We start from the raw sequence: 24,407 nt of genomic DNA, 5'->3' as shown, positions 1-24,407 counted from the left end.
CTAAAAAACCATTGAACCATACGAAGAAAAAAAAAGCTGCCCACTCTTTAGTCTAAAGTACAGAAGTTATTCTCCTCTCCTGCTTCCTCTAAATTCTTATGTGCTGCTTGATTCACTTCAAATTAAAAGTACTTGAATCCCAGGCATTCTAGGAAGCTAGTTAAGGATTCCAATGTGAAGTAATTAGGAAACTGACTCTATTTTCTTTGATACTGTCTGAATTTTCACTTCTAGAACTATTGAAAGGTAAATCCATAGGAACAAACCATTCAATTTCCATGTGCAGTGTTTCTACAAAATTTCTACATGGCGTAAATGATGATGCATTCTATTATAAACAATCTTTCAACCCAATCTCTCTCTTGTTACATTCCCAGTCCTGATACCCACTTCATCTATGCCCAGGAATACATTTTTTCCACAAAAGAATGTATAACATTTTGATCAGAGAAAATCCAAATGGAAACATCTAATGAAGTAAATACTTTTTGCAAATTTTAGATAAGAGTAGTTTTCTGTTGTGGTCCTGTTGGGAGTCAAGTTCATGGTGTGTGTGTGTGTGTGTGTGTGTGTGTGTGTGTGTGTGTGTGTGTGTGTGTGTGTGTGTGTGTGTGTGTGTGTGTGTGTGTGTGTTAGTCCAGCCGAGCACATTCCCACACTCAAATAGGAAAAGTAATCTTTGTTTTCTTGAGATATGGTCCAGGTTTGTAGTCCAGGCTGTGCTTGAGCACAAGATTTTCTTGTACCAGCTTCCTGTGTAACGAGACTATAATCAAATACGACCATGCCTGACTGAAAGGAATCATTTTTGAAGGGAGGTTTTCTGTGTGTTCAAATCACAACAAAGCAGGTATGGGTCCTTAATTCTCATCTGTAATGAAAAAGCTCGTGTTTTCAAGTTTATACCCACTTGAGGTTCTTCTGTTTAACCTCTAATTTACAAATATTCAATAACAACCATAAGTGAGACAAAGAAGTATATATTCATTCATCTGCTTGCTTGCGCTGCCAAAACAGAATGCCACTGACTATATAGCTCCAATCAAAGACATTTGTTTTCACCCCATTTTTGTATCAGAAGGGCAACATCAAGGTGTCAAAAGTGTTGGTTTCTCCTGAGATTTCATTTCTTGGCTTGCAAATGGCATTCTCCTCCTATGACTTCCACTGAGAGCCTGAGCACTGAACTCTTGCTGAGATTTCTCTTCAGAAATGCCAGCTGTATTGAGATAGGCTCCATTCTTATCTCTGTAAAGCCCTATCTCCAAATCCAGTCACATTGGGGGTTAGTAGTTTATCATATGAATTTGGCAGGAGCACATTAAGTCCCTAACAGGACTTCACACCTTCTTAAGTATGAAAAATTCTTCAAGCACCAAAAAAGGAAAGTTGATCCTCTGTCTGTGGCTGTTGGTAGTTCTCTTGTCCAATGTCTAAATCTTTGCAGTCCAAGAATCCTCTTTCTATCAGCATGTTCTTAAAAGAGGGCCTAAATTATGCCATAATTATATTTGGGACATTTTGGTGTTTCAAGTTATAAAAGCAATTTCAATTTGATTTGTTTGTTACTAATATTGTATTTTCACATTTCAGTGATATTCTTTTACATAATAGTTTTACATAATTAATTTTAATGAGATTGGTGACATAGAATGAGCTTAACTTCCTTCACTACTCATATATTTGTATATTAAAAAAGTTACAATCACTTGTATACTTCCTCAAATATTAACTACTGATATATTTGTTAAAAAGTTAAGTAGAGGGGAACAATATATTGTCCAATCAAGTAGAATAATTACAGATTAGAAAAGATGAATTTTATTTCAGACATAATAAGATCCAGGAGTCCAAATTATACCATTTTGGCTCTGTCTCTCTGCATTTATGTCTTCCTCTTTGAACCATCATTTTCATTGTCATGTAGGCTCTGGTTGTGTGCTGCATTATCTTTAATTCTTGCCATGTCTGAGAAAGATTACTACCTTCTTTCCTTCAGAAACACTGGGTGGCCCTGGACTTTTCCTCTTATGCAGTGCCCAGAAGATATAAATACCCAGATGTGGGAAGGCAGAATTGCTCTGCAGAATCCCAAAGTGTGCAGGGCACAGAGCACTGAAAAAGTGGTCCAGCCTTAGTAAGAAATATTCTTATTGATTGCTTATTGCAGTATACAAGCAAGGATATGTTTAATGCAAAAGACTTATTATAACAGATGTATGTTATTCCAGTTGCTCTAAGGCTGTGAGAACATTGGAATAACCTGTAGGACTCTGTCCTTTACAGATGACTGGACTTAATAAAGCTTCATTTTTCAGGGCTTTGTGTCTTTGGTGAGTGAAGTGGATTTATATAATGGCTTTTTGGGGATCTGAAAAGCAACTTCATTAAGAAATTACTTTTTATTATATGATATTTCGATGCCACATCACATTTTCACAATCATTAGGACAGAAATCTGAACTTTCAAAATATAATTGCATTAAGAGTAGAACTGGTGTGCTTCAAGGCAAGGCCTTGAGTCCATCCCCATCACAGCCATTTAAGATTTTGTGTGTGTGTGTGTGTGGGGGGGTCCAGTCATGGGCCTGAACTCTGGGCCTGGGCACTGTCCCTCAGCTCTTCAGCTCAAGGCTAGTGCTCTACCACTTGAGCCACAGCGCCACTTCTGGCTTTTTTTTTTCCTGCTTATGTGGTGCTGAGGAATCAAACCCAGGACCTCATGCATACAAGGCAAGCGCTCTACCACTGAGCCACCTTCCCAGCCCCATCACAGCCATGTAAAAGCCCTCTGAGCCACTTTTCAAACTCTCCAAAGCACCTCATAGACTATATAGCTTCTTTACGTACTTATCTTGAGGGATCTATTACACTGCTGTTTTCCCATGAGATATTGAGCTATTAACCACCAGTGCAAAACCACACAACTGGTGAATGTGTAGCAGATCTACAGTCTGAATCTTAGTTTATTTGATTTTAAATTCCATTCATTAATTTAAAGAAATTAAAAGGTGCCTTTCCCTAAGCCTTCTCTCAAACTTCTTCAAAATACATCTATAAGCAAAACCAACCTTCACAAGCATCCAACAAGGCCATTACAAAAGTTTTCATAATAAATAAAATAAGTTTAAAATGCAATCGGATCTTTTCTGCTTGTCTGGTAAGATTATCCTAGATGTATACTAGTTATTGCAAATAAGGGAAACCATGGGACCTATGTTTCCTTGGGTCTGGCTTACTTCACTTAATATAATTTTTTCCAAGTCTTTCCGTTTCCTAACAAATGGGACAATGCCATTCTTTCTGATGAAGGCATAGAATTCCATCATATATATAAGTATATATTATATGTAAATATAGATAGATGGATAGATAGATAGATAGATACAGATATCATACCATCTTTGCTTGATCCATTCATCTACTGAGGGTCATCTGAGTTGGTTCCATAACTTAGCTATGGTGAATAATGCTGTGATAAACATAGTTATGCTGGTAGCTTTAGTATAGCTTTGTTTGTGATCGTTTGAGTCAATGCCCAAAAGTGGGATTGCTGGGTCATAGGGGAGCTCTATGTGGAGTCTTTTGAGGAACCTCCATACTGCTTTCCAAAGTAGTTGAACAAGTTTACACTCCCACAAACAATGTATGTACATATGACCATATAAGAGAATGATAAGCAAAATGAACCCCAACATAGGGACACAAGAGTTTTTTTTTTCTTTGTTGCTGTTGTTTTTAATGCACTATGTGATTCTTTTGTTTCTTTTGTATGTTCTTCCCCCATGGTATAACCCCTGTTGTAACTGTATTTGATTCTGGTGCCCTTCATCTTGTATATATATATTTCAATTTTGGGAGCAGAACGGAAATAGCAAAATGCTGAACCAAGGATGCAGGTTGACCCATTTTAACAACGAGAAGTACAAGACACTATGTTGAAAATGAACTTTACAACTTCAGTGGAGGAGGGGTGGGGAGGAGTTGGGGATGTGAGGAGGGAAGGGAGAGTAGGGGAAAAACAAAAGAGGAAGTAAAACAATGCTTAATAGGAAATGCACTCATTACCTGACTCATGTAACTGTAACCCCTCTGTACAGTATCTTTATGATAAACACCATTAAAAATGCAATCAGATGAAACTGTAAACAGAGTCATAAAGTGAGAGTTCAGCCCAGCTTGGACTGGAATCTGTTTTTACTCTTGGTCCTGTCTGGAGATTTATTCTGCAACAAGATAATAGACTTGGCCCTTTTTTGATTAATGAGAATTGGGGCCATCTTGAAATAATGCAGTTGGTACTTTGATCTAATGGCCTCCATATTGAGATCCTCCTTACAAGAGGTATTCTCTGTCATTTCTGTTATTATAAACAAAACTTGTCAGTTTATATTTTTTTCATATTTCGGAAGAGTTTGTACAAATGGTCAGGTAAATAGAAGGAATTGTTTTCCAGAGAAGCCGCAAATAAAAAATCCACAGATGTTAGATGTGAATTATGGCCCCTTTTGATGGGTGCAGGTGTAATGAAGACTAAACACAAATGTCTTCTATCAATGCCAGTCATTCAGATTGTTCACCACATGCAGAGATACCTGAGTACTTCTAAGCATCAGCAAAACATAGCACACAATGTCAGGGAAAATGCATATTGTCTTTCAATCCCTCCAACTCCATCTCAATGTATAATGACTGTTATTTTGGAAAGTTATTTTCCTTTTATGAAAAGTCATAAAATTCTATAGTGATTTGTCAGCACTGCCAAGAACTGGGTAGATGAAATGTGAATAGGCCAAATTGGGGACATTTTTATCCCCAATTGTCACATCCGAAATTCCCTTGCAGCCAATGACTTCTCAGGTTCTCAGAATGACTTTCAAAAAGAAAATATAATTAATTCTATGATGACTGCTTACATTGTACTTCACAGTTTAAAATACATTTTTCACATATCGCCATTTTGAAACCTCAACCCTAGATAATGGGGATTATTATATCATTTATAAGTGAGCAAAATAGAGCTCAAAGGGACTAGATCACTTACCAATGCCCACAGCTTGAAAGTAGAGATGTGAAGACATTTATAAGTTTGATCTGAAACTTACATTTTCAGAAGGCAAGAAGCATGCTAACTTAAATTATGCAATTGTATAATGAGAACTTTTTAAATAAGCCTTGTTCAATTCTTGATGGATGCTCTGATTTTTTGTGTATTCTAGGATTTTAATAGAAGAACAAAAATTTAAATAACTCACAAAGATGTAAATTAAATTATTCTTTAGGAAAGTTTTGAAGTTCTCCTTCTAAGTACACCTAGAAATTCAGACTCAATTAAAAATGAAACACTAACCCATAACAAGATTGCTGGAAAATGACAGTAAATACCCCAATAATGAACACTAACATTTCTTGAAGATAACAATGTATTTCTTTGAAATGCAGCATTTTATTTAATTGGCAATTTTAAACACCAAGTTGGATTTTCACCTTAAATATGCATTTGATTTTTTTCATGATTGTTGTTGTAAAGGTGATATACAGAGGGGTTCCAATTTTACATAAGTTAGGTAATCAATACATTTCTTTTTGAAGTGTCACCTCTGCCCTCATTTTCTCCCAGTTTTTCTGCCCAGACACCCCTGTAAACCTTGTATGTTTCATTTTTAACAGTGTTCAGTATCACTGTTGTATTTGTTCACCCTTTGTTCCATCTTTTGTGCGCTCTCTTACCCTTCCTCAAACAGATAAACTTACAAATAAGACAAAAGGGACAGAAAACAAAAACAGCAACAAAGGAGAAAAAATTCCAAAATACCAAAAAATACCCTCTTGGTAGTTTTTGAAAATTGAGAACCAAAATATAGAAAGAGAGAGAAAGAAAAAGAAAGAGAGAAAGAAAGAAAGAAGGAAAGAGAGAAAGAAAGAAAGAGAAAGGAAGAAAGAAAGAGAAAAGGAAGGATGGAAGGAAGGAAGGAAGGAAGGAAGGAAGGAAGGAAGGAAGGAAGGAAGGAAGGAAGGAAGGAGGGAAGGAAGGAAGGAAGGAAAGAGGGAGGGAGGGAGGAAGAGAGGGAGGAAGGAAAAAATTTTCAGCTAGCATAGCACTAAACCTTTCTCCCTGGTCATTCTCCTCAGTCTCTTCTCTGCCATCATAATAATTTCACGCATTTCCTCTCTACTTAGATTACCTTATAGTTTTCACTTTATTTTGAGATCTCCAAAATTATTATATCCCCCAACTTCTGAAATAAATAAAATTGTTACAGTATTATTTCATGACGGTGGCTCTGTATCTTTTGTTACATAATTTTTATAGAGAAATTTAGTTCTCTTTCTTCAGGCAAATTGTATTCTGGCTTATACATCTCATAATTAGGTACCTCATTTAAAATATTCAAAATAGCTAGTTCCTTTCTGGAGGAATTTTGACATTAGAAAATCCTTCAGTCCAAACTCCAATCACATATAAATATTTTAATTTCTCTAATATATGTGGAAATAACATTGTAATAAATTTAATTCCAAAACACCTAATTCCAATGAGTTATGCACACATATGAAAGAGAGAGAGAGAAAGAGAAAGAGAAAGAGAAAGAAATATGAATATGTAAGGATATATATATATATGTATGCTTCTCCAATTACAGTGAATTTATGCCCTGTTAAACCTACCATATGTTGAAAATATTGAGTCAAAAATACATTTAATATACCTTACCTACCAAACCTAGCTCAACATTCCCGCATCTGTAGCACCTGAGTTATTTCTCCTCTGAGTCTCAGGTGTGTTGGAGCTGCAGCTCGCTGACACTGTCCTGTATGGAGAGAAGACAAAAAATGATATATTACTTTTCTAGACAAAAATCAAAATTGAAAGTTTATTTCCTGGTGGGTGTGTTTTGCTTTCGCACTATCATAAAGTGCAAAAGTGATTAAGCCAAACTACAATTCAAAGACTGTCTGTAATTGGAGTGAAATAGTTACATCCTTCAAGATGGCCAGTTCAAAACAAAATATAAGAAAACAAACCAGAACTAGATATGTGGCTCAAGAAATAGAGAGCCAGCTGGGAGCAAATGAGTAAGAGTAGGTGGCCTTGAATCTAAGCTCTTCCCCACAAAAATGCATATACACATGACTAAGTATATTACTTTAACTATTCTATTCTGTTATAGTTAATATATTTCGGTTTACTCTACCTTTAAAAATATACTTGAACAAATAAAACAAGTACTGGAATTGTTAACTTTTACTGTGGTTGGAATCATTGCTCCAGATTGGATTATAAATTTATTTCTTCTTTTGAAAATTATATGCTCTTATTTTTCTTTTGATGGTTTTATAGTCATAGAGTATAAATGAGTTGTTTGTAATACCTGCTTTGCATACATTTTTGTTCTAAATACAGACATTACAAAGAAGAAAATATTTTATCAGTACTATGTGCTCAAGAACTAGGAAATAAAAACACTGATATTTTCTTTAGAAAGTTAAACTGTAGAATGCACAATGAATCAGAACTGATATCCATCAAATCACCTAACCTGATTGAATATATTAGCACATATAAAGAACATGCACAGGGCATTCCCAGAGGCAAGACTCTCACTGTCTCATTATAAATTAATAAATTAATTAAACTAATAATTCTCTCATTGAGATTTGGTTTCCCTGCAGTCTGCCCTTGGGGAAACAATGTCCTTGTTGAGAAGATTCGAATATTCCAGTTTTTGAGGCAATTACATTTCTGGTTGTAAATTGAATTGACATTTAGTCCCAAGATTCTGTTTAACATTAGTCTGCTAGTAAGTAATATACCCTCTCTCTGAGCCAAGAAAAATCAAGTTTCAGAATGTGTAAGACTTCTAATCAGATCCTTCCACTGAGCCCTTATACCTTACACACTCTTCTCAGTACAGAGCCCTTTATTTTTTCCCATGGTAAGACTCATGTCTATGCCCGTTAAGTCAGTCTTTCTTTCCCTATTTCTCTTACATTTCTCTATACATGGAACTATATTTTCTCCAGAGTCTTGTCAAACTATTAAAATCTATTCTCTTGTTTAGTCTTTTAAGAATTTGTCTATTCCATGAGCTCATCTCATGGAGTCCTTGTATTACAACAAGCTCATGCATGTGTTCATTCATTCATATAGTAACTTCATCAAGGGACCACCAAGCAACTTCCATGCTGTAACTAACCATAGAATCTCAATCTGATGGGTGGGGAAAAGAGTTTACAGGTCTTTGGTCTGGACAAGTAGTCCTAAAGGAACCTGGCAAAGATAAGTCATACACCAATGACAGTGGCTGCCAACAGGACAGGATAGGAAGGGAAGATTGAAGGAAACATTTCATGCAGAGACCAAAGCCCCAGCAACAAAGAAGATTGGGGAGATTAAGGCTTGTGCCAAAAATTCCAGTAGCTAAATAATTGGCATGAAAGGACCAACGAAGGGAGACTTGGGCATTTTCTCTAAAATGTAAGGAAGATCAACCATACCCTTACTTATCCAGAGGTCACTTGACAGAGATAACCCTACTGAAGTCCTCTACGAGCCTAGTCTATGCTACTTACAGCTGTGTTAATGTTACTGGAAAGTACCAGTGATCAAATACCTGCCTTGCATGCTGTATTGTGTCTGTCATACTATTCATCTCCCATGCTGCAGCCCAATCACAGTCATAGACAATGCTAAAACCAATAGACATGGATGTGTTCCAATAAAACTTTATTTACAAAACAGACAGAAGGCTGGAATTGGCCTGCAGGCCAAAAAGTTGCTTAACACTAGGCTAGGAAAGACTCTCCCCGCAAAATGGAAAATCACATTTAGAAATGACAGAGGCTAAATAGCCTCATCTTTGAAACTGCAGAACAGGTGTTGGCTATCTCCAAAAACTCTCATGGATGGTCAGCATGCCCTCTTTGAGAGGACAAATATTAAATCAGAAAGCTCATGAAACACACACACACACACACACACACACACACACACACACACACATAAATAAAGGTGACTGATATCATAGGCAGATTATATACTTACTGTTTTCATTACAAAATAGGAACCTGTACAGAATTTTAAGCAGTTATACTTTTTTCTAAGCTTCCAAATAATTTCACAAATCTTGAAAGCAAGATATGGATTTTAGTCTAATTATCCCAGAACCTAGGAAAGTGACTGGCACAGATTTGTGTTTAGACACATTTAACTAACAACAGATACTATTTCTCCTAACATCCTGCAGGGATGAAATGGTCTGGGAATGGCTCATTAACAGTGTACAAGAGAAAACTAAAACCTAGATTTACTGACACTTGAATTTAGTGTAGCCATGGACAAGGGAAAAAATACAGAAATAAATCTGTAGTATAGTTAATATTATATTGTAATAAAATTCAGCAGAATTTCTATGGAATGAACCTTTCTAGTTGTCATCTGTTCAAAACTCTTTAACAAAGAAATAACTCCCTGCCCTTACTCCAGGAAGGCCATATTCATGTGTATGTCCCAGATTGTTCATTCACAAACCATGCCACAAGAGCACTTCCCTATATACTTTAAAAGTGTCACTGTAAAAGAGATTGCAGAATACTTAAGAGTAGCTGAACTATGACCTTTAAGTAATGTTCCATCATCCAAACTGTCTCCAGCCTGCAACACCGAAGATAGTGAAAGCAACCTACCCAAAGAAGCCTGGGTGAAAGCAGATTTGTCTTCCAGACACATAACTGTAATCTTAGCCTTGGCTTCCAAAGACATTCTGTGATCTTTAAAGACCACTGTAATTCCCATTTTGGTTCAGTTGCTTTGGTTTTTGTTTCTGTTTTTTTTCCCACCAGTTTAAAAGTTGTTGCTGATGCAGAGAGTTACTACCTATGCTTGTAGTCATGGTTTATCTTCATGTATATGATATGAATCTGGAAAATGTCTATTAATAAGCTTAAAAGAAGAATTAAGCTAGCTATTCAGAAATTCTATCTACCTATCTGTCTGTCTGTCTGTCTCTTTCTTTCTCTATGTCTGTCTACTTACCTATATCTGTATATAATATACATAAATTTATTTATATCTCTGGAAGTTTTAAGACAAAAGTTCCAAAATGAAAGAAAATCTCTCTCTGAATATGTTAGCCAGAGAAGAAAAGAATGTGGACACCATTCTTACCCATGTAATAATGAACATGGGAAATTCAGGAAGAAGTTTTCTGTATGGTCTTACAGAGATTAGATTATAAATGGGAGATGTGAAACGCTACAGTTGAGACCGGTGACAAAGTAAACTGTCCTCTATTAGCAAAGTAGAGCAGTGATGTCAATTCTTCAGTCATTATGTATAATTGAAAAATATTCCTGGTGACAGATATGCAAAGTCGTACTCAGATATATATATGGCTCTAAAGAGTTTGAATAGAAGAACTTGCCTTCTAAGAATTTCATGATTTTATTCAGTTTAAAAGAAATTTGCAGTGATTCTCTTACAATAAAACTAAAGCATTTTTCTAGGCATCTGTACCTGTTTTAGAAGTTGAATCTGTCCTCTCATTCAAATATAATATGATCTTCTAGTTATAGTGTTTTTCAAAGTGTGGTCAATGGACCATTGTAATTAGCATCATCTGAGAATTTGCTAAAAGTGGAAATTAGGGTAGACACAGTGGCTCACATCTATTATCTAGCTGCTTTGGAAGCAGAAATCTCCCAAGAGGATATTGATTGAAGGCCAACCTGGGCAAAAAGTTAGTGAAGGCTTATCTTTAAAAATCTGGGTTTTGTGATTCATGTCTACAATTCCAACTAAACACGAGGCATAGAAAGAAGTACCAGAGCCCAAGGCCAGCCCTGGGCAAAAACAACAAGACTGATCTTATTTGTAATAACAATAACAATAACAACAACAACAATAATAATATAACCTAAAGTTGGTAAAGATGTGATTCAAATGGTAGAGTCCTTACCTAGCATTCATGAAACTCTGGATTCAAATCCCAGAACTAGTAAAACAAAAAAGTGGTAATTACCAGACCTCATTCATGACCTACCAAACCAGAAACTGCAACTATGAATCTGCTATAATGCCTAGTTTAGGAACCACTGTTCCAGAGCAAGCCAAGCTCAATAATGATATTTGGGGGCGGGGGGAGTGAGAGGGTATGAATGTTTAGTACACACTGCTGTTTACTCAATAAGACAACCATGGATGCACAATCAGATGTTTGAATATGCTGCAGATTTACAAAATGCATGTGGTATGCTTTGATACATTTGATTTCTATAAAAACATTTGAGTATGATTCTAGTTGACAAAATAGGATTTTAATTTTGAAAAGTGACACATAATATTGCTAGCTTGTGCCTCTTCAATTTTAAGGTAATTATAGTGAATGATGGGGTCACTCAGGTATTTTACTCAAAATTGCAAGTTTGAATACAGTAGTAGGAAATTATTTCTATTTAAAAGTGTTTCAACCTTATGAATATTGAGTGAGGAATGCCTTGTGCACTTTGACATAATTACATTAACTCAGTATTTAGCATGTGTTACAATTCAGAAGAATCAAGAAATAATTACAATAATATATATTAACATGCCACTTTTTCATGTTTCTGAGAGGTTCAGTGAGTTTTGTTGGAGGAAATTGTCCATTTCCTTTAACATGTTATTGAATTACTATTTCAACTAAATTTACTCAAATGGAAGAAAATGTTAATTGAATATTTCATCAATGAATTGAACCTTGAAACTCATACCTAAAATTCTATTTTCACATTAAAACCTACATTGTTTTGATAATTACCTCTCTATATATGTACACATATGTTACCTTTATATGTGTACATATATGTATAATCACATTATATATATTTTAGACTTATATTTGAAAATGTATATTTATATAGACTATTTATTAATTATATATCATTAGGTAATATTATTCTTACATAACACTAAGATTTTAGAAATATTTGCTTTTACATTCTATTTTTCACCTAGATGATTTAATTAAAAAATACTCCCTTTATGTGTATGAGCTTTTGAAATAACTTTGCTTCTCCAATCGATTGTTTTTATAACATTTTGCATTATTTGTATTAGTACATATTAATTGTACACATACTTTTATTGTGATATTTCCACATAGACACATAGTGGATTTTGATGAAATCCACCCCTATTTATTCTTTCTTACCGCCTCCCCATTTTATAATATTATTATCCCTAGTCACAAAATTTATACGTTGCCTTTTCAAAAATTGTGAAGAACCATTTTATATCTATGTGAATTTCTTTGTAGCATCTTCGAGATTTTTATACAATTTTGCCATTCATATAGCAGTATTAATTGGTTAAGCATGATAGAACAAAGTATTGCTATGAATTGTGACTTCAGTGTGCTTTGTTAGGAAGCTTAATGCTTTGGTAATTTCTAGCAAAACATTAAAATTCAGATATTTTACTTCCATTATTATGATTGTCCCCAATATTTTTCCCAATACTTTGGGGAGAATTCTGAAGGTTCCATAAAAAGGAAAGCCCTTGCTAGTTCTAAAAGTTAGTTGTCAGTATAGCTATCTTAATTTTCTTATCAAAATATCATGCTTGTTCATGTATATTTTGTTATAAAATATATGGTTCTTGTCTTTCTATACTGTTGAAAGCCACGGGTGGGTTCCTAAGTATTATGTTAAAGAAGTGTTTGCTCTTCAACCTTTACAAATGCAATACATGCAGTTAAACTCTTGACCAATAGGTGGTGCTAGAAAGTTTAGTATGTGTGCCAATAGGCCAAGTAACTGCAAACCTGGCCTGTGTTTGTTTTCTTTCTTCTAAGGAAAAAGTATCTGGGTCCAATCCTCAGAACCACAAAGAAAGAATGAAAAATATATTGGGAAGCAATATGCGTGTGATTAATCCTGGCTGTTTGTTCATTTATTCCTTGTCCAGCTCCGACTAAAATAGTGAGGCTAATTGGTGGTGGTGGGCCTCACGAAGGCAGAGTGGAAATTTTCCATGATGGCCTGTGGGGTACCATCTGTGACGATCACTGGGAAATACGCGCTGGACGAGTCGTCTGTCGGAGTCTGGGATATCGAGAAATTCAAAGCGTGCACAAGAGAGCTCACTTTGGAGAAGGTAATCTGAAAAGAATCCCTATAAACAATAGTAAAATGTAGGAAATCTGTAACATGTGAAGCCAAGTAGACACAGAGGCAACTAGGGTAGAGGAAAGCGTTCCATCTGAGACCTGTTGGGGCTAATTAATCCACCTGGAACCATTGTCTCTGATGATTATGGACCAGACGTTACCCGTAGGAGTTCAACCTGAAAGGCCCAGATAAATGCCCTAAACAAGGCCTCAACTGTTTTGTTTTGTTTTGTTTTGTTTGTGTGAAGTACAGAAAATGTCTCTCCCTTCCTTCTTTATTCTTTCTACTTCATCCTGCTTTACTGAAATAAATCCTTGCTAACATTTCACCTTGTGAGACTCTCCTTTCTGTGAAATGCTTTGCCCTCTGAATCTGAAGTTCTGCGAGTGGTGTGGAACTGGACAGCGGAGGGCTCCCTTTTACCTTTTACTTCTTCAGGAACTATTTAACATAGACAAAACTAGAATGATTGGTAAGGCACAAATAAGAGGAGTAGGGAAAGTGAATTATTGACAAGCCAGTATACCCTGGATGGCTCAGCTTACACTACTGGGTCTTGAAGATGTCTGAGAAATAATATGGGCTTCACATGGTGTCTCATCCATCGCATTGAGAAAAGGATTCAGCCAAACATTGTGCTGAGCACCTCCAGAACGCACACACTAGGTCTCAATTATATACTTTATCTCTCTAAGTGAATTCCCCGCACAGAAAAAAAAAATGAGGCAGATTTAAGCAGGGATCCCAAATACAGAAGTCTTCAGAGACTAGACAGATATTTTAATCTCAGGAAGACACTAGTGATTTTAGGAATAACAAGCAGAGTTTCTGTACTTAGGTCGAGCTCCTGATCACTAGTTTGAACAACAATTTGAATAGAATAAACAGAGTAATTAGAAAATACCCATAATGAGGGCTGGGAACGTGGCTTAGTGGTATTGCCTAGCATTCAGGAAGCCCTGTGTTCAATTTCTCAGTACAGTTACACAGAAAAAGCCAGAAGTGGCACTGTGGCTCAAGTGGTAGAATGCTAGCCTTGAGCAAAAAAAAAAAAAAAAGAAGCTCACGGACAGTGCCCAGGCTCTGAGTTCAAGCCCCAGGACTGGCGAAAAAAAAAAAATGGAAAATAACCATATTTTGCCACAATTAGACATGTTTCCCAGATTTCCATCCCTACAACATCTTAAGAGCATCTTTCCTCGAGCTCAAAAGTGGTGACCTAAATATCATTCTTTAGCCGGTGAAAATTACCTCCTAAACTGAGATGATTTCAAGGTTTTTAAGCTGCTTTTTGGGAGAATATTTTAGAAAAAGAAGAAACAAAAATCCCCAAATGTTGTTCACAAAAGACTCAAATGATGGAGTCAATCATGTAGCTCATACTGAACTGCCAGTCTAAGTTTCCCCTTGTGTACAAGGAAAGGGTCCACTTTTGTGATAACTAAGGTCCATGGACTGAACTCTATATATTGGAAATACATAATTGTAGAAGCATTTCAAATGATGAGAAGCATCCATTTATGGAAGAGACACTTGCCCTCCAGGAAAGGATGTGCAGTTCTTGTCATTGGTATCTTTCTTGGTAAATAAGCATTTTTCAATTTTAGAATAACGGTGTAGGGAAAGTTTGCATGGTCAGAATGTACCTTTGCTGCAAAACAAAATTGGACAATTTTGGACAATTTTCCGATTATTTAACCAGTAGAGATCAGCTCAGTCCATAACCAAGACAAATTATCCTAAAATACTTTTAATCAAGAAGAATCATTTTGTAGCTTATATAGTCCAGAGAGTTGAGAGCTCTACATTTAGCTTTGTTTCTCTAAGAAACAAGTCTACTGATTCAGTTTATTAAGCTTTTATGCAGAGAGGACACCAGACACAGAGCAACAGAAACTATATATGTTGTTTAGTTCAGGTGAAACGAATATTCCCACTTTTTTTTTCAGAGCTGAGGATTGAACTCAAGGCCTTGCCCTTACCACAGAGTACTCTTCCACTGAACTAAATCCCCAACACCCACCCCAGCTTTGTTTCTTTTCTGAGAATACAGGATTATCATGGATTTCAAAATTAGTTTTTCATTAGCATTCCAACATAGATGGGAAACACTGAGTTGGAAGCTATTTTCTTAAGACGGTGTGAATTACAAGACCCATGCTTTTCCTCAAAGCCTTTATTTATTCCTACTTATATCTCTAAAGATTTCTGGTCTAAAGCACTGTTAAGTAAAGAAATAAATAAGTATCCTGAAATTTTGTCAAGAAAATGTTTTCTCTTTTGATAAGGATTGAAACGATAGGATTCAGACTTAACGTGGAATTTTTTAGTTGGCTATTGGAAGACAAATCTCTCAGATTTTCTTGATGTAACTGACTACTTGGCTAATATGTCTTATTTTTAAGAACACTGTGTGTTTATGGTACATGGTGATTCTTTATATTTTCCTCAAGTTTTCCTGTAATAAAACAATAAAGCCAGTCAACATGTTGCTCTACATTTCATTTTTCAAGTAACTAACGAATTGGAAAGATTGGGAGTTTTATAACTAAGAAGATGTAACTTGCATCCTTAGCTCTGACACTTATGTTTCATTATTTCAATTTCCTTGCTAACAAAATGAGGCAAGATCAACAGAGCTGATTTGTTTTGAATCTTAAATATGTTATCATATGGGATATGCCCAGAACAAAACATAACTCATGGTGAACTCTAACTTTAGGTCCTAGCACCAAATTCGCCAGTTTGCCCATGTCAGGTTTGACCTCTCCCCACTCCCCGCCCCCCATGCCTAATGGAGATATGATGAAAGGCAAAGGAAGGAGACTTCCTACCCAGTTCATGCTGCCTCAGGAAGAGACCAAGGACCCTCCTTGAAGTTGACCTCAACTTCAGCCATTTTCAACGAACAAACATGAGCTTTGGGTTGAGCGATGAAGAATGAAGATGAGGGAGTGAGATGTATAGATAGAGTGCCCTGGTTGGTTATTCTTCTTTTAAGAGGCATTCTGAGGGAGCTGTTATGTATGGATTGTCAACATCATTTGAGGGGAACTGTCAGTTCAAGACAAACAAATCATTGCTGTTTTGAGGAGGGTGGTCTGTGCTGAGGAAGAATCCCACTGCTGCTTTCCTTTGGGGGAAGTTTCTTCATTATTCCTTGTAAATACGTACTCAGGTCTCTCCCGCCTACATTCCAAAGTGACTTTCAAGGGGCATGTCATAGAATAAGGTCAAATACAAAATGGAGGCAGGGATGCCAAGTTTCTCTTGCTTTAAGTTATTTTGTAAGGAGCTCATATTGGAAGTCAATGCTTTTAGGAAAAATAGCAGACCTATTCCAATAGTTTGCTCCCCACTGAGGAGTATCAGAGCTAGCGGCCAGCACACTCTATAATTACATGTTTAGTTACCATTCTGTTGGGGAAGGGTCAGATTGGTGTGGTATTGTATTGTGACAGTGATGATGTTGCAGGGGTCAAAAGGTAAATGCTATTTTCCATCATATGAAGGTGTGAACAAAGCTGTCATCATCATACCCTTCTATTCAATATTGACTCAACTCCTATTTCAACTCTCTGGCTAGAGGTTGGTAGCACACAACTGAAGAATGATTAGGAAAAATTTTAAACAATAAAGCAAAGAGAGCTTTGATAAAGAAATAATAAAGCCAAAGTAATTCATTCTGATGAAAAAACGTGAAAAATAATTTTCATGGGCTGGAAATGTGGCTTAGTGGTAGAGAGCTTGCCTAGCATGCACAAAGCACTAGGTTTGATTCCTCAGGACCATATATACAGAAAAAGCCGGAAGTGGTACAATGGCTCAAGTGGTAGTGTGCTAGTCTTGAACATTAGAATCTCATGCACAGTGCCTAGTCCCTGAGTTCAAGACCCAGGTCTGGAAAAAAAATAATTTTCATGATATACTGCATTAGACCTTATATTTTAAGAGACAAGCTTACATCATAAGTTGCTTTGAGATGAACTACGTTGAAAACCATTTTTACGCAAAGTTATTGAGACTATTTTTCCTTTCTTCTATTTTAAATTTACAGTTTCACCCAGGAGAGGAGGGGGGAAAAAGCAATATTGAATGCAAAATAGCCAAGAAACTTAGAAAAAAATGTGGATAGGAGAATGAAAGAGAAACATTACTATTCTAGGAAAATAAGAGTTAGGCTAATACAATATTTTATATAATTACAAAAATTGTAGGAAAAAGGAAATATAACTTTATCCCTTTTGCATAATTCTTCCCTTCCAGAATGGAATACAATTTTCTAGACATAGTCTTCTACTATCATCCTCCTTTTTTCTACCCCAGGTTTTAAAATAGAAAACCTGGCTTACCAAAGATAATCCTTGTTAGCTTTAAGAACAATTAGCTTTGCAGCTGCAAGCAAAATGATTTATTGGAATAAAGCTTAAAGCACGCTCCTTTAAGTAGGTTCTTTCATTTGCATAAAGTAGTATGTGTTTTCTTTTTCCTGACTAGCAAAAACAGTTAGATTAAGGAAGCACTGAGCAGCACTGGGCATTTGTCTCACATGGGGCACGAAAGAGAGCAGTCTCTTCTCTCTCTTCTTCTCCACCCCTGGTTCCAGTTGGGAAGTCTGTAGCCCTGGTGAACATTGCCAGACAATAGTGCTACCTCTGGGATTTAGTTCAAGCATCTCTGAGCCAATGTGTATTCTGATGAGAGAAGACCTATTAAGGCTAGAGTACTCAGCTCCAAACCTGACAGCAGAAACAGAAGTCTTAGTGGACTATCCTTTGCTTTTACATTAATGACTGACACATTCCAGTCAGCTTACAAGTGGACTTTTCATAAAAATGCAAGGATAAAAGAAGGCAACCAAAATGCAGTTTCTGCATCTCTGTACTATATTTTACTGCATGAGTCGTAAGATTAACAAATGCATCAGTGGGTCAGGATTCCAATTTCTACATGTTGCGTTCTGTATAGAAAGTTATGAAAGGTTAATGTTTGGATGTGGTGTATTATGAAAGATTTTAGAAACCTTTAGCAAAGGTTTTGTTACAATATCAAAGAGGATACTAATATGGAATAGCCTCATTTATCAAAAGCTTACTTAGTGGTCTCCGTTAGTCCTCACAGGTGCCTATGAGAAATAGGTATTATAGCCAATATTTTTATAGAAAAATGATACCCATCAGAGGTCAGAAAATTGGCCAAAATTTACATAGCCATTAAAATGGGGTAGGGGTGGAGTCTGCATCAAGTTCACATTTAACTTCACTTCCATACCACAGTCTTTCCTCTATAGAGAGCAAGCTTCTAAAGTTTCAATCCTGAAGAATCTCAAATTTTTGTCAGTCCTTGAGCTTGAACTCAGGGCCTGGGCACTGTCCCTGAACTTCTTTTGCTCAAGGCTAGCACTCTATCACTTGAGCCACAGCACCACTTCCAGCTTTTTCTGTTTATGTGGTACTGAGGAATGGAACCCATGGCTTCATGCATGCTAGGCAAGCACTCTACCACCAAGCCACATTCCCAGCCCAAGAAGCTCAATTTTTTAAAGATCTTAATTCCTTAACATCTTAGAATCATTAAGTATCAAAAGCAAATGAAATCTCAGAATTAGTTTACCTTCACTCTTTTATTCTGCATAGACCAGAATGATGGGAGAGCAAGGGGCATCTTGGAACCTGGAAACTGGAATCCAAATCATATTCACTCCTCACGGTTCTGCTCGACTCAGGTTTTCTTTTTTTAACTATATTTTTTTATTGTAAAGATACTACACAAGGGGAAACAGTTACATGAGCAAGGTAATGAGTACATTTCCTATTGAACATTGTTACCCCTTCCTTTGTTTTTCCCCTACCATCCCTTGCCTCCTCACCTCCCTAACTCCCCCCCCACCTCCCTAAGTTGTAAAGTTCATTTTCAACACAGTGTCTTGTACATCTCATTGTTACAATGGGTCAACCTGGATCCTTATTTCAGCATTTTGTTATTTCCCTTCCCCTCCCCAAATTAGAAAAATAAATGTATATACAATATGTAAGACACAGAAAGCAAATACAGTGAAAACAGGGGTTATACCAAGGGAGAAGAACATACAAAAGAAACAAAAAAACCACATAGTACATTTTAAGTACATTAAAAACAACAGCAAGAAAGATAAAACCTATTGTGTCCTTATCTTGGGGTTCATTTCACTTAGCATCATCTTATATGGTCATATGTACATAACTTTTGACTCAGGTTTTCAACTTCAAGTGAAAACAAAATAATTTTTTCTCAAAGGAGAAGCCCTTCACAAAACACTTCCAGCTAGAAGTCTGAAAAATGATTCAACTTCATGTCATGTAGCTGTGGCTAAATATCATTAAAACACATCAGTCACTTTTACTTATTAGTAAGTTTTGCTTCTCTATTTGACAGTTCATCTCCAGTCTTACTAATTTACTTTATATCTGGCAAATGCATGAAATTAGAGACCCGTTTTCCCCATAAAACTTTTAACAGAATGAAAGATACATAAATCAGGGATGGGGGCATGGCTCAGTTGGTAGAGCACTAGCCAGTAAGAGTCAAATACCAAATTCAAGTTCTGGTCTCTGACCTAAAAAAAAGGACAAAAGATAAGACAAGATCCCCAAGTCACCAATTCATGGAAGTACAGCTCTATGTCTCTTTTCCCTCAAAAATGATGAAGAATATAATATAATAGAATAGAATTATTGAGCATGACAAAGCAACCCCACAAAACTCCAGAAACTACTGACAACACTGCTACGTTTGCCTGCTCTTAGAAACATAAAATCTATCCATTTGTTCCCCTCTAGCCTTCAAATTGCAAAGAAAATTATACTTATAACAGCTGCATAGGTAGGTAGAATAAATAGATATATAGGTAAATGAGTGGAAGAATGATTGATCTACAATTAGAGAACAAAAGAATCTTTAAAATATACACATCAATTGTATGTTTCCACTGAGTGGAAAGAATAGTTTAGAGAAAAAAATCCCAGCAATGGTAGCTACAACAACGAAGGCCTTGAATAACTGTTATTATCTAAAGGAGTAAAAATAAATTCACTTTTTTATATTGTAGATTTACACAAGGATAAAATTTTATGAATTTTATGCTACCTTTGCATTAATTTTTTAATGCAGCAAGCAATTTGGAAAGAAATGGGAAATGTGTGCTAAATAAATTTTCCCTTGGGCTCCATATTCCTGAATATATTAATGCAAAAATAAAACAACAAATCTTGGGGAAAATATTTCTGTAACTGTATTTGAGCATCTATGTAGCCAATGAACAGCACTAAGTTCTGAGTGTTCTCAGGCTTTATTACTTAGTTCTGTTCTCTGCTATTTTGAGAAGTCATAGACCCCTTCTGAATCTTACTTTATCTATGAAATGGAGTGATTGCTATTGTTTTAATAAAGACTATAAGAAGTAAACTTAAAATTATGTTGGAAGTAGTCTAGTCTATTACCCTATATACAGGGACTCAGAACGTGTTCATTATGTCTTAATTTTTTCCACATAGCAAACAAGAGTTACCAAGAGGGGCCCAATATTTCTCTTATCTAGGCATCCTTAGTGAAAAAAGGAGTAGGATAAGAATCAGAGATTTTAGATGCAAATATCTACTCGGCCACTGTATACATGACTTTGGTAGTTTCATCTACCTAGAATATAAACCCTCAGTAACAGGTCATCACAACACAGTGTGTAGTGTTTTTGCTCACTCCTGTAGTCACTCAAGGCAGATTTGAGGCATGATAGAATCAAAGAAGGCAGAGGCTTTCCAGTTAGTCATTGCTTAATACATAGCTCTGGATAGGAATGTTGTAGTACTATGGGCCAAGTTCCTAATTCAAATCTTAGTTTCGGGTCCTTTAATAGTAAAATAGCATCTTGAGAGCACTTTTGTTAAGGTTATTTGAGGATTCAATGACATAATAGATCTAAATCACATTGAATGTTTCTGTTTGTTTTAAAAAGTATTTTCATTATCTTTAAGTAGTTGTACTAAAGAGCTGCCACTCGACAAAGCAGTTTATGAATATAGCACACCATGATCACTGTCAACCCTTTCAACATTCTCACCCCTCTCTCCTGACTCACCCCTTCCCTCACTTTTCTTAATTTTGTATGATATGTATTGATTTATTTTTGCAATCTGACAAAGCAGCTTATGAATACAATGCATCTTGATCTTTGTCACCACCTTCAACACTTTCTTATTGCGTAGAAAATATTGAAAAGTGTAAACTTCAGTTCTCATTACTATTACCACAGCCAGTTTCTGAAAATGTGTGTTTACCTGTCAGTATGCTAGTGACTAAGTAATTTCTTTCCTCCTGTTTACATGGTCCTAAACGCAATGGGGACAATCTTACTTGCAATTTTCTTTTCCTAGATTGTAAAACGTCTACACTGCTGAGACCTAAGGCTAATTGTTTTTCCACTGTATTCTACAGAATACTGACTATAAAACTTCCTACTATCCAGAGACAAAGATTATTGCACCACTACATTCCATGGCTTTCACCCAGAACACAGCTTCTACTTATTTATCTGCTTTATCAATGTCCAGAAATGCAATGACTACAATACAATACAATATTACACACCACTTTAACTTCTTTCTGTATTAGCATGTGTCTTCCACTATTTGTTCAATTGTTATTTGCCTCTAGTTTTGAGTAGCCCTTTGGTGCTTTCCAGAACTTTCTATAAAGCTTTAGCAACCTAAAAGGAGATATACAAATACACTCATACACATAAACGTAAATGTAAAGGGTAAAATATCCTCCCAAATCAAAGCAATTTGAGAACCAAACATTCTTGGCAAAGTTTCTAGTTTTAAAATAATATTTTCCTACCTTATCCTGGTGGCCTGGCTTAAAATTTCAAGTCAAAAGGTTCAGTCCTGTTATAACTATCACACTGAATGCATAAGTCTTTCTACCTACTGTTACTACTGTTGAAATTGATCCATCCAAGAAAATGTTTGTTTTCTTATTATAGAAACATTGTAGTATGGGGATGAAGCTCAGTGGTAGAGCACCTGCCTGACATGCCACAGGTTTCATTCCCAAGAATAGAAAAATGGACTAATCACAATGGAAACATGGTTTGGATTCTAACAACTTAATTGCTGTCATACTAATGGAAAATATGTGTCTAATCACCTTGATAAGGCAAACCAAGATATAATTTTGTCTCATATTTGGATCTTTCTAGCTAAGCACATAATGATTTATAATAAATATATAAAAATAACTTTACATACAATAAATTATATAAATATTATACATGTTATATATAATAAATGAATGGCCAATTTATGCATGGAATAATTTTTTTCTGTTTAATTCCAAGAACAAATAAAAATGCATTTCAGAGAAAGCTTTTCATAGGCATATTCTTTTACTTTTCCTCCTCCCTGACAGATTCTTTTCTCTTTAGTCCAATGTCTCCCCTTCTGCCAGACAGAGTTCCAAATTGTACAATTGATGGTGCCATTTATTTTGGTGACTGATAATAAAAATTCAATATTTTTATTATTCAGTCCAACTTTCTATCTAACCTCCTTAATAAGTATTTCTCTGGTGGTTAATATATCTTATATGTTATATGCCTGAAGACATCACCCATTTTCATACTGTCCTTACTTATAAAGAATAGCTCTTTTATGGGCACTGGAATGCCTCATCAATTTTGTTTAAGGTTAGCTCATGTGTTATCCATATATTGAGCTAAAATATCATCAATAGCTGTTTTTATTTACATTTGCATGTGTTATTATGCAACTATATACATTGTCAGCCATGTACACATTGTTATAGTTACTGACCTAACATAATATTCAAAAATTAAATGAGGGTAATATCCTTATATATGCCTCATTGAAAAACCATCTTTATTTAGTCTTTAATAGCTTCATAGAGAGCTGTTTTGAAGTTGAAGTTATTTCTGAATGTGTATTATGCAGTGCTTGAAACCGGATACTTTGTAAGCCATCTCCAATAGTATTAGTGCCAATTTAATTAAAAATAAATATATTTGGTAAACCAGGTCATCTAGGGCAATACACTACAAACTGATAAGGGACAAAAAAGGGTCTTACCAAGTTTCCCTTCCTGCTAGCAGTTTTTATGTTACAGATAGGACACAGTCTGTGACATAGAGGACAACTTGGATCTACAGGCTTTCACAAATTCTTTGTGATTAAATCTCATTTCCTTCCTTCCTTTGTAGATTAATAAAACAAACACTCATTACATCTTTAGGAAAAACTTAAGATCTTCTTTAATCTCTGCATTCTCTGGACTGCTTTGGTACCTTCATTATTACTTTGTATTTTAGTAGTTTCCATGTTGGCAGAATATATAGTTTTGTAAGACAAGAACCTTTTAATTTTAACAGAGCATAGAACTTGCATGTAGACTATGGTTGACACTTCTGTGTTTAACTAGTGAGTAAACTAATGTTTTTTCTTATAACTAACATAAACACCTTATAAACATGTATAACTAATGCAGTTGTGCCTGTGTTTTTGCAGGTACTGGTCCAATCTGGCTAAAAGAGGTGTTTTGTTTTGGGATGGAATCTTCTATTGAAGACTGTAATCTCCATGGACAATGGGGTGTGAGAGCCTGCACCCACGCAGAAGATGCAGGAGTCACTTGCGTTTTATAATAAATCAAATTTTCAATCACATTGATGAAATCATTGTCATAAAGTATTTTTATTGCTTTCTTCACTGTCCAAAGATACTGTCCAAAGAACAAGAAGTTAAATATTATTATTATTACTTTGAATTGCTTATATTTTACTTTTTTTAACTGTAAAAATAGTGTACAGAGGGGTTACAATTACATAGGCAAGATAATGAGTACATTTCTTATCAAGCATTGTAGCCTTCTCCTTTGTTTCCCCTTCCCAACCCTTCCCATCTCCCCCACCCCCACCCAATCCTCCCCCCTCACCAAAGTTGTAAAGTTTGTTTTTCGACATAACGACTTGTACATCTCATTGTTGCAATGGGTCCACCTGTATCCCTATTTAAACCATTTGTTTTTTTCCCTTCCCCTCCCCAAATTATACCAACATCAAATACAGTGAAAGCAGGGGTTATACCGTGGGGGAGGGACATACAAAGCAACAAAGAAATAATCTTATAAATATGTTAGAAACAATCACATGAAAGGAAAAAAAAAACATTTGAATACTTAACTTGGGGTTCATTTCCCTATTTAAATAT

At 35.7% G+C, this 24,407-nt stretch overlaps 1 protein-coding gene across 2 annotated transcripts in view; it reads left to right on the top strand.

Moving 5' to 3' along the window:
- Msr1 (macrophage scavenger receptor 1) overlaps positions 1–23,863 on the top strand; it is a 64,600-nt gene extending 40,737 nt beyond the window's left edge. Inside the window, exons 9-11 of one of the 2 annotated variants that reach the window (XM_070016293.1) lie at positions 12,947–13,135; positions 18,786–18,874; positions 23,706–23,863. In XM_070016293.1, coding sequence (XP_069872394.1) covers positions 12,947–13,135; positions 18,786–18,874; positions 23,706–23,726 — 299 coding nt within the window. In that variant the 3' untranslated portion in view covers positions 23,727–23,863. The remainder of the gene's footprint in view (positions 1–12,946; positions 13,136–18,785; positions 18,875–23,705) is intronic. The other variant, XM_070016292.1, reaches the window with a different exon arrangement.
- Positions 23,864–24,407: the final 544 nt, after the last annotated feature.

Source organism: Dipodomys merriami, unplaced genomic scaffold (genome assembly GCF_024711535.1).
Source record: "Dipodomys merriami isolate MVZ:Mamm:240054 unplaced genomic scaffold, mDipMer1.0.p SCAF_12, whole genome shotgun sequence".
Lineage (NCBI taxonomy): Eukaryota > Metazoa > Chordata > Mammalia > Rodentia > Heteromyidae > Dipodomys > Dipodomys merriami.
This window is presented reverse-complemented; position numbering and strand designations above follow the sequence as displayed.